We start from the raw sequence: 11,598 nt of genomic DNA, 5'->3' as shown, positions 1-11,598 counted from the left end.
ATAGAACGAAAAATATAACATGTTCCAATGCGACGTCAAAAGTATCCCAAACCCGCGCGATTTAAAGGGGGGAAGGCTATAAAATGTTTCGACTCTAAGTGGACCGATTTTCATTAAAAAATATCAAGTCACATTTGCCGATAAATCTTACATTTGCATGAATCATGCTGCTCCAGCACGAATCAAGCATTGAAAGCCCTGAACCCCTCCTCCGCTCGCGCCATTGTCGTGAACTAAGAGAATGTGGCTTTGCGCGTAGTGAACCGCGTCACGAGACTCGACTTCCATCTCCTTTCTTTCTATTGGCGTTCGCCGAGCTCACAATGTAAGCGGTGCTCTGCTCTCGTTCACGCATATAATGCGCGCGAGGCACCTTTACGGCATTGAGTAATCGCGGATGTTTCGCGAGTAGCGGGAACCTCATTATGTGGGAATCGTGCCGCTCGCGTTCCTTCCCCCCCCCCCCATCCTCGCCGTCCTATCCAACCCCCGTACCACGACTCCGGCAGTCGAAACTCCTGGAGTCGAAAGCGTTGTCCGGCCTTTCCTTCCCCCCCCCAAGCGCTCCCTCCCTCCCTCCACCTCCACCTCCAACACCCCTCCAACACCCCATGGGAAAGTGACCGAGCGCCACGATCTTCCCTAATTATGGCTAAGCGCGTGCCTCGCATCTCGCGGATCGTGATTTCCATTCGTGCAGCGAGATACGTCTTCATTGTAGATTCCGCGGATTTTATTGCGCAGGATTATATTAAAATTCATATCTTATTGTAAATCTTATTGTATTGGAAGCAAGCGGTTCTCATACTTCATTAATAATCGCCGCGAAGTCCGTGAATCTCTTTATAAAAAGTCATTAGTCACGGGAAAGTACGCAAAGACTTTTTTGTCATAGAACACTAAGTCCAAGCTCATTTCAATATATTTGGTTTTATGCGTTCACGTTATCTATGACGAGACGTTATATTTTATACGACCTTTTAATTCATTATTGGATAATCGCTATGCGTAATCGTTATCCCGTGCGACTACATGCTAGATGTACTTATAAAGGCTTATAAAATTACAACCCCGTGACCTATATTAATCGAGTATCTTATTGCCAATAAGTGTGTATAAGCTGCTTCTACTATAAAATTATTTTTCTATGAAATACAGAAGCTATATAAATAAACGAATCATTTAACTCGAGCGTCTCCACATGCATTCAATCGAGGCTCGTGGGTGCGTAAGGAGCTGAAAAAATATCCTACACAGGGTTGGGGCAATGTTGCGATGGAAGTTCATGTACATCGGTAGTGCACGTGCACGTTCAGTTATAGAATGGTCGCTCGGTTAAACTCCGAGTTAATGATGCAATGCACTTAATGTGCATATAAGCGCGTACCTGCATAACAACGAGACTCTCTATTTTACCAGCCCACACACATATCGTTGCGATTAATCTTTTATACTTATGCGAATATATTAGCATTTCTGGATGTGCTTTAACACGTGGTCATGCTGATGAATGACAGGTCACAGTGTTTTTCTGGGCTTTTTTTTTTTTTTTTTTTTTTTTTTAGAAAAATTGAATGTCAATAGAAAATTGCACATCTATTACTGCGGTGGTTGCGACAAAATTGATCCTATTAAAAGATAAATAATTTTAAATTATAAATAATCTAACATTTATATAAAATTTTTTTTTTTCCATATATATCAGAATTTCTAATCGAATTCTTAAATTAGTCTATTTACCGCGGCGAAGGAGGTGAGAAATAGAGAAAAGAGAACTTTTACCCTATAACGTGCCCTACAACGTATTTCGCTTGAAAGGAAGCACGTATGTAACTATGATTAATACATCTTGGATTAATCAAAGTTACAAGTTAATTTATTGAAATTTTTTTTTAAAGTAATGCTAGAATATAAAGATAATACAAATAAGTAGAGTCCCTCAATTATGTACAAGTTAGAAAATTATAAATTGCATTTTATGTATTTACTACTAATTCAATTAATTACTTTTCTAAAACAAATTTTCGTAAAGCCATATTTTGATAATAATGATTAAATAAGGAAATTATAAAATATTATAAAACTTTTTACATCACACCGAAACATTACAATGCTACTGACATTTAAATTACTTCACGCAACGGACTAAATGATGTATTTAAATAAATCCTTCTTAAATTACTTACACAAAATATAAGTTTAAATTTTGTATTTATTTCACCGAACCAATGATATTTATTTCAATTAACCGATAATGAAAATTCTTTCGTTAAAGAAATATTTATTCAAAATAGCACTTATATTGATTAATGTAAGTGAAATATAAAAAGTTGTAATTAATATTTTTAATATGCTGTTAAGGCATTTTCTCTACAATCAGAAATACTTTCTTATTATATACGTAAATGTATTTATGTAATGGCAATCGTAGTGATAATATTGAAAAATCATATAAAAAATGAAAAAATACGCACGTATAATAATTATATGATTTAAAAAATTAGTGATTTTATTTGAATTTTGATGTTTATTTCGTTAACATATTTCTTGTAAATAATAGACTTCATTAAAATATCATTACAAATAAAATGTAAACAAATAAGTATCTTTTCTACTACCATGAAATAAATACTTTATATAATATTATATTATTAAAAACTTTAAATCTATTAGCTAAACATTTTCATAATGAAGAAACCTTAGGTATTTTATAATTTACAACTATTCTACGACCAAAAAATGTAAAGATATAAAATTATTTCATATCTACAAGTAAAATAGAATTATTTAATTAACTATTTGTAAGATATCTTCTAAATAAGAAATTGCACTATACATGTAATTGTAATCATAAGCATATACATGAGTTCTTAATTTCTGTAAACGCTGCTTCATTAGGCAATAAATATATTTTATGATGTATTATGTAGAAACATATACGTTTACTTCATCGATAATTTTCTACTCTTTAATAATCAATATTGGTTCAAAATTAAAGTTACAGTTGGGTACACATACATACATACATACATACATACGCACACACGCGCACACACACACGCACGCACGCACGCACGCACGCACGCACTCACGCACATATTTTTCATTTATTTATTTATTATGTACACATACATGCATACATAAATACACACACAGACACAGACACACACGCACACGCACGCACGCACACATATTTTTCATTTATTTATTTATTAAATAAAGATAACGAAAGCAGTACAGGAATAGTTAATAAGATTATTAATAATGGATTTTTACGATTAGTAAATTCAATAAATCGTAAATACAGACATAAGCATAAACTTATTGAAAGTTTAAAATTTATAAGTTTACAGTATCATGCAATTTTTAAAAGCATAAATTTATTTTGAATTCTCGAGCTTAAACATATTTAATAGAGAAAGCTTTCATAGATAAAGTGAATTCCCGGTGTAAAGTGTAATAATTGATATTGTAGTGCAATATAGCAATTATAAGGAATATTACAATTATCGTTATTTATATATTTTAACAATTTTAAGGATTTTTAATATATTACAAATTTTCAAATTTTCAAATTAATTAATACAAGATTGCATTCTCAGTATATACGTAACTGTATCCATTAATACGCACACTCTTGTTCAATTTTCGAAATTCGGTTACGTACATTTTTTTTTAATCAATACTATAAACAAAAATTAATTTTCGAAAAAGTTATAATATATGTTTTATAAAAAATTTGAAAGTAAAGGTATTTTAGATAATTTTTTAACGCGGACAGGCAATGGAATGTTCTGAAAATAATAATTTCGAAAGCCATAATTGGCCGGGTTAATCAAGTTGATGAAAAATTAAATTACAATATTAGCAATAGCTATATTTAGCACATTTTATAATTAAAATTTTTCTATTAACTATCGTACAGCCTATCGTTATTCAATTTTTGTTTTAAAGCGTTGAACAATGCTATTTTCCATTCGACGTTACCTCATTATAATTTTCCTTTAAAATTAAAGTCGACTACGATTCTCGATCATTGTAAAATTCACTTGATTTCCGTGACCGTTGTGCCGATCGAAGATCACTCGAATACGAACTGCAAATAAGCTTCCATTTCATCGTTCAAATTACGTAAAATTAGATAAAGGCGTCTGCCACGTGATGCTGTAGGGGCAACCAGTATTCAATTCAATGTCGCAAGAATAAACATTCAATTCAAATACGAGCGACTTTCGCTCTTTTGGTATGCAAATACTAATAGTTTGACTTCTTAATCATCCAACACCTTTTGCTTTAAATAGTAAAATAATAATAATAATAATTATAAAAACCATAAGAAACTCATCTATTTGTACATAAGCTAATATTTCGATATTAATTAATTTATTCGGTTTGATGCTCGAATTCAATGAATATCTTTAAAATAAAAAATAATTTTTATTGACCGATGAATTGTATTTTTTAATACTAAGCAATGAGATCTCATAATGTGTTTTTTTATAATGTACCTGGTTTAGCAATACGTTTACTGCGTATGTATAAATGTTTTTTCCATATGCATATATGCCATGGCTTATCAAATTTAACAAATATACCAATCAAATACAATCTCATTTAAAATATATATACATTCTTCGTTGAAAATACAATTGTGTCATAAATATTTGGCGAATAGTTTTTATCAAAGTTTACAAGCTCAAACGATCAAGATTTTAATCGATAATCGTAGTTAATAATTTTTATTATTTCGTTTATCAATATGAATATGCTTAAAATACCAAATATAATATTTAGTTAACAGCTTACAAATCTTTTAAATTTTATAAGTAAATTTTATAAATTTACAATGCTTTACATATGTTAATTGCAATTGTAAATATCATAAACATAACAATTGTTATATTGTTAATTAAAATATATATGCTTTACGCCATTTACATTGTACAAGTTTAAAAAAATCAAAATTATTTAATTTTTGTATTGTAATGTTTGTAATTCTTTTACAACGGTATTTTTACTTTAAGTTATATCACATAAATTGTTTCATTGTATTATACATAAATGATTAAAAATGATTTCATTTGATATTTTTAGATTCTTTTTTCTTTTTAAGTAATGCACAAATCGTTATATTATATTAAAGTTATCGTACATTTAGTTGTATTTGTTATGCTATTGCAAGAGCTACTTGTTCAATAATGTATAGTTTCGTATGATCATATCAATGAAATGTATTTTTAATCCTCGTCCTTGTAAGTAAAATGCATATTATTCGTCACCTTACTGATAAAATCATTATTAAATACAGGAGTTTCTGTTATGAAAAAAAAAAAAAAAAGAAAGAAAAAAAAAAACTCGCGAAGATTTTGCCTCAATAAACTTGATATTTATGTGTAGAAATATTAATATATTAAGATATTATATTTACTTGATAAGGGAATATTCACAAATGCGATTGTCATTTAATGTCAATGATGATATTAAATACAAATATTGTATATGAAATATAAATTAAATGTTATATTCTTAAATATATTGATTTTCAAAATTTTAACGATTTTGCTAAAATCTTTTAATTAAACATTTATATGGATGATAGAGTGGTATTACAACAAAATGTATCAACAATTTATATTTCCAACTAGTTTTATTTTTTAAATAATAATATATTTTCACATTCATATTAAATACAGCTGGAAACAATATTGAATAATGTTTAATAATACGAAAAATGTTCATATTTCACACGATTACTGTGCCTTGATATTATCGATGAAATATGACATTTATAATTCTATTTTGAATATGGTATAATTATTAACGTTACGAATGATTTAACAAAAAATTGCAGTTCTGAATGTAATTTATTGTCCAGATAATAATTTAAGGATTTCCATTTAATTCATGAATGTAATTTATTGTCCAGATAATAATTTAAGGATTTCCATTGTTTATTAATTATTAATTTGTCTCTGTAATCTGTTATTACTAATGTTGAAAAAAATGAAAAATGGTAATATTGTAATTCATAGAATAATGTAAGTCCGTTAATGCTTGAACTTTATACGCTGATTTACTTTTTAAACTAATCAATCGATTTAATACGAATTTTTTAATTTTATATTAAAGTATAAACATAAGTTTCTTTGTTCGTATAAATGCGGATAGATATACGTAATACCTACACATAAAATATAATTACATATGCAATTGAATAAGCAGGTACAAAATTAAATCAATTATTGAAATTAAAAAAAAAAAAAATTAATTTTTTTAGATTATCCATAACATCAAATGGGGCACCTTCATTATATTTGTTAATTCATCACATTTTTTATTATACAATAATACTAAAACACAAAAAATTGAATATCATATGACAGTAAAATTTATTTATACTTTTATTAAATATCAAAAATATATATACCATTTAATATTTTTATAGATTTATTAATAAATAATTATAGTACGATTTTTACAGTAATTTTGAGTCTCTTTAATTATAATTTAAGCCATATATTAATTGGCTAGATTATATAAAACTAGATAAAGAATTTTTCAATTATACAAATAAGTAAAATACTATATACTTTATAATAGAGGTTAAATGTAATATAAATATTGTATTCACGTCTGATTGAAATTATAAATTTAAGGAACTATTATGTGAATGAACAATAGGCAAATACAAATTTGTATATGAATTTGATGTGTAGCATAGTAAATGGAAATTTTAGTTCAGTCAGTTAAAAATTTTGGATGACAACCGACTATCAATGAAATATATACTTCTATACACATGTATGTGAATTAATGTACTTAAAAATTTAGTTGAAAATAATAGAATATAAAATTTATCACTATTTTTGCAAAGTATAACAAAAATTTCATAATTTTCATTTAGAATTTTTATGTATTTAAAAAAAGCCTAATTTTCTTACATATTTGTGCGAATCCAACAGATATTTTTTAATAAGAAAATTGCTAATCATCTGAAGTATTATAAATTAATTGGAAAACTTAAATGTGTAAGTACTTTACAATATAATTGAAATATAATTGTTGTCATAATTATAAGAAAAAGCTACGGATTTATGTTAAAAAAAAAGAGCTACAGACAATTAAATATTTTATCATTATTTAAATTTTTATATGTATTTATTGATGTATATATTTATTTGTGTATATGCAAGTTATTATTTACCTTTTAATTAAATAACTTTATTTCGAAAATAGTTATTTATCAGCTTGATTTCTATTCTACGACACAATACTTTTTGTGAATCTTGATTTAACAAAAAATTATAAATTTTTGCTGAATTGCTTTCGAGTAGTCGAGAATCGTGCGTTCATAATTTTATTTCATTATGATTCTAATTAATAGTTAATAAATATCTTATGTAATTTGATATTACAAATACCCCCCATTGTTATTCTGAACACTTCGCATTTTTCTATAATTTTTACTCTAAAAATATGACGTATATTGGATAAACCAGAACTACTAAATTATTCGTTAATTTTTACGAGCGAAATAGGCTTATCAAATGTAATTTTTGGTAAATTTTTGTTGTTTATGCTTTGATTTTTATAAAATAATTGCGTTTTTATGATAGATTATATATATTTCATAATTTATTTATTTAAATTATACACTATTTAAACTTACAATTAACTATCGTCGGTTAATTATAATAAATGTAAAGAGTGTTATGTATACAAATAAAATATATATTTTGATTATTAGGTATTTAAATTTACCTTTTAACAAGTGATTATTTAACGAATAATGAGTAAATTTATTAGTGATAATTTAAAAAAAAAAAACATATTAATAAACAAAAATATGTATGTATCTATTAAATATAATAAATTGTCAGTATAAAATTTATATTTAATTAAATTTATATTTAATTTTTCGATTATTTGATTGACATAGTATGGTTAATATATTTATCCAAATGTAGAAACTACAAATGAAATTGTAAGCAAAAATTTTATGCATCTTGTGAAATTGTGATCAACGATTTATACTTTTTACGATTATAAAATAAAATGAACGATTGATAGTGTAATATTTTTATTATTAATAATTTCAATTATATTGATTAACTAGATGTGTAACGATATAATTTGTAATTTTAAATGCAAATATGTTTTAAAAATTACATTATATAAATCTTTTTTTTTTTTTTATTACAATCGAAATCATTTCAAATTCTATATAAATAATATATACTATTAATGTTCAAAATTTTTAAATTTAAAAAATTCTGTAAACAAAAAAAAATTAGTATTAAAGAAGAAGACTTTGGTGCTTGTCATTCGACGTATATGTATTTATTTATTTATGTAAGTATACAACTGAAAATATTGAGCACATTAAATATACAATATTCTATTAAATTGTATAATAATGATCTTTATATAAGCGTACGCTTATTAACTTATGAAACGGTTATTCAAGAAATTGCAATTTTTTTAATTAATATTATTTTATGTTTTGGAATTAATTATTCAAAGGCAAATATTCAAATAATTTACCAAAAATTAAAGGATATATAATTTTAATATAAAGTTCTTGTTTTTTTGAAAGAAAAATTTTTGAATAATAAAGAAAAAGCAATTCTAATACGTTTAAAGAATTTTAATACATTATGCATCTTATTGAAGTGGGTAGTTTTATATCTTCCTTACTATCAATATTTTATAAAGAAAATCGTTGTTTAATTCTTGTAGGCAATGTTCACATGCCAATTATTGAATATTTATAAATTGATTTGATTAGTTTCGTAAATGAAATAAATTAAAAGCTTTCGCTTAATTAAAGCCTAATAACTCATTAATCCATAAAATGTTTTATAAAAATTTCATGCTTATAAAAATAATAATTTCCTCATAAATATGGAAAGTACTTGAATTATAGTGTTGGGTAAATTTTCATTAATACCATAAAGTAAAATGTGATGTAGTTTTATTCATATATAAAATTTTTATTATAAGTATAGGCAACTCGAAGAAAAATTCACACGGAATGCATACACTCGTCGTTCATTGAGACAATCTCGATAAAATTGTATATTTACGAGACATCGCGAATATAACGTCCGCGCCATGAAATAATACAGAGCAGCACGTGATGTATCGAATGATTCCACATCGGTAATCAATCATTCAGTCGGTGAAAGTGCCTAGAGAATCACGTTTACCGAACCGTGCATGAAGTTGCTTGTACATACAAATCTACCACAACGATATTTATATATACATTTTATGTTAATGCGCATTTAGATGAGAATTGATTCATCTTATTTTGCATACTCATATTTTTTTCTTCTTAGTCTGAACTAGTTGTATAGAGTTGTATAGGTACATAACACCTTTTACCTTACAGCATTTAAAATTATTTGTATCCTTGGTTATATTCAATGAAGATTTACTATATATTCTAGATTGGGATTGCGAACTATTAAGAATAGATCTCTAATACACTTAACATTTTAAACATATAATTAATTTTATTTTAATACGAATATATGGAATTGCAGTGTGTTGAAATTATTCTGAGACGTTGATTCTTTGTATTGTTTAATTATTAGCTATATATATATATATATATATATATATATATAACACTCTTTTCTGCATTTAATAAAAAGCTTATATCCGATAAATTTATCGTGCTACTATATTTTTCTGATGTTTGGTACATGGCAAAATAAAGCGAATAATTTAAAAAATATTATTACAATGTAAAAAATAGGGCAAAATTTTTTTAAAATTATTACGAAACTTTAAGTGAATCTCGCTGTGAATTATAAAATAATATTTATGAAATATTTTTATTTATGAGAGCTTTAATAAAAATACCGTATGATTTATATTTATTTTCCTTTTACTTATGTTTTTTAATTACTTTAATTATCTTCCTTTGCATAACCATTAAAAATCCACCTCTTATCATAGCTAAGAAAAATAAACATTTTGTTACCGACTTACATAAAACAATGCCACAATTGTAAATCTATATTGCATATGCATAATATAAAAAATGTTAAAATGTATTAGAAGTAATAGTTTAAATTAACATCTGTCACCTCTACTGTCAACATTTTTACACAATAGCTCCGTATTTTCAGCGATGACTTTATAAGCTTACAGATGTCTTAATAATCTTTCGGAAATAATTACTTCAAATCAACAGTCAGTGTAACTTTGTTGACGTTTTAATTTAATTAGACTTTCCTAGCAAAGCCCATGCAAATCAAATGCAATCTTATTATTTCTTAAGTACGTGGGATAAATTAGTCACAAGTTAATGAATCAGCCCAGTGTAAAAATTAAAAAAAAAAAAAAACAATAAAGAAATATGTTGTCTCGGTATTTGTATTTTATAGGTGATTAGGCTTATTAGAAAATACTACGTATAATGATTGGTTTAAAACGAGAATCAAAATATTTAGATTTACCTTACGCCTAAATACTTAATTGAAAGAAAACTCGTCTTTTTAAGATTCTTTGCTTAGAAGAATTAAAATATCAATCAATTAAACTAATTATATTAATTTTAACTGCTTTATTTGTAATTGAACACATTTTTTAAATTAATTTACAATTTTGATTGAAATATATATTTTCCAATCTTCTGAGGTTTATTAAAAAATTGCACAATTAAATATGTATACAATTTTGGCTTAAATTTAAAAGTTGCTTTACGAAATTTTTCACTTATTACTCAAAGATTATGCAAATTTCGAAGAAATTTTCTTAAATAGTACCGGATCGTATAAAAGATACGAAAATCGCTCATCCCATTATGTTTATTCATGCATATTTCATAACGATGCTCAGTAAAAATGATAATGAAAAACACTCTCTTTCGTTATTCATATATTTTCATTTGTATTGGGGAGTACTTGAAATTCGATCTTGCCGTATTTACCCGATTTTTATAATAAAAGCACAAGTTATCTCGAGGCAATTTGAACGATTTAAACCAATACTCAATAGTTGGTAGTATATTCAATTATATCCTGTCTTTAGAAGTAAACCGTGCAGTGCAAAAAAGCGATCCGAGGCTTTCGAGGTCCCGACTTCGTCATATTAATTAATAAGGAAAACCGATAGACGCACCACCATAAGCTTTGACAAAAATTCGACAAATAGCGTAAAACACTTGTCGCATGATGGTCGACTCGGGTAACTCGCTCAAACTCACAATGAACATTTTCACGCGTCCTCTTGAGAATCGAAGTCCAGTCACGGACACATAGACGAGCTCTCGACACAAGTCCACATGGGCTCGCCTCTGGAGTCGACGACGCACAGGCAAACGCACTGGCAGGAGGATCACGTGCAGGAACCGCACCACTTGGTATTCGCCAAGAGAATGTCACGATGAGCGCTCGACCACTACCCGCGAGGATCCGAAGGTTCTTTTTGAGCCGCGAGGACCCCACTTGAGCGAAAGTCTCCGTACTGCTTAGATGGATTCCGCGATTGTTAACTAAACACTTAGCAACATTCAAGGACTGTCCAATTTCTTTGGTCCCTTGACCTGGAAATTTGGAATGGGAGTCCTTAAGGGCTAGTAGATAA

The 11,598-nt window shown here is 27.0% G+C and overlaps 1 protein-coding gene across 1 annotated transcript in view; it reads right to left on the bottom strand.

Annotated features, from left to right (window-relative positions):
* The window catches only part of LOC105359187 (uncharacterized), a 14,223-nt gene extending 2,848 nt beyond the window's left edge, over positions 1-11,375 (bottom strand). Inside the window, exon 1 of the mRNA XM_011495704.1 lies at positions 11,219-11,375. Within this exon, the coding sequence (XP_011494006.1) occupies positions 11,219-11,227 (9 nt within the window). The 5' untranslated portion in view covers positions 11,228-11,375. The remainder of the gene's footprint in view (positions 1-11,218) is intronic.
* Between the last annotated feature and the right edge of the window lie 223 nt (positions 11,376-11,598).

This window comes from Ceratosolen solmsi, unplaced genomic scaffold (genome assembly GCF_000503995.2).
Source record: "Ceratosolen solmsi marchali unplaced genomic scaffold, CerSol_1.0 scaffold11, whole genome shotgun sequence".
Classification (NCBI taxonomy): Eukaryota; Metazoa; Arthropoda; class Insecta; order Hymenoptera; family Agaonidae; genus Ceratosolen; species Ceratosolen solmsi.
The sequence above is the reverse complement of the archived record's forward strand: the minus strand, read 5'-3'. Positions and strand labels throughout refer to the sequence as shown.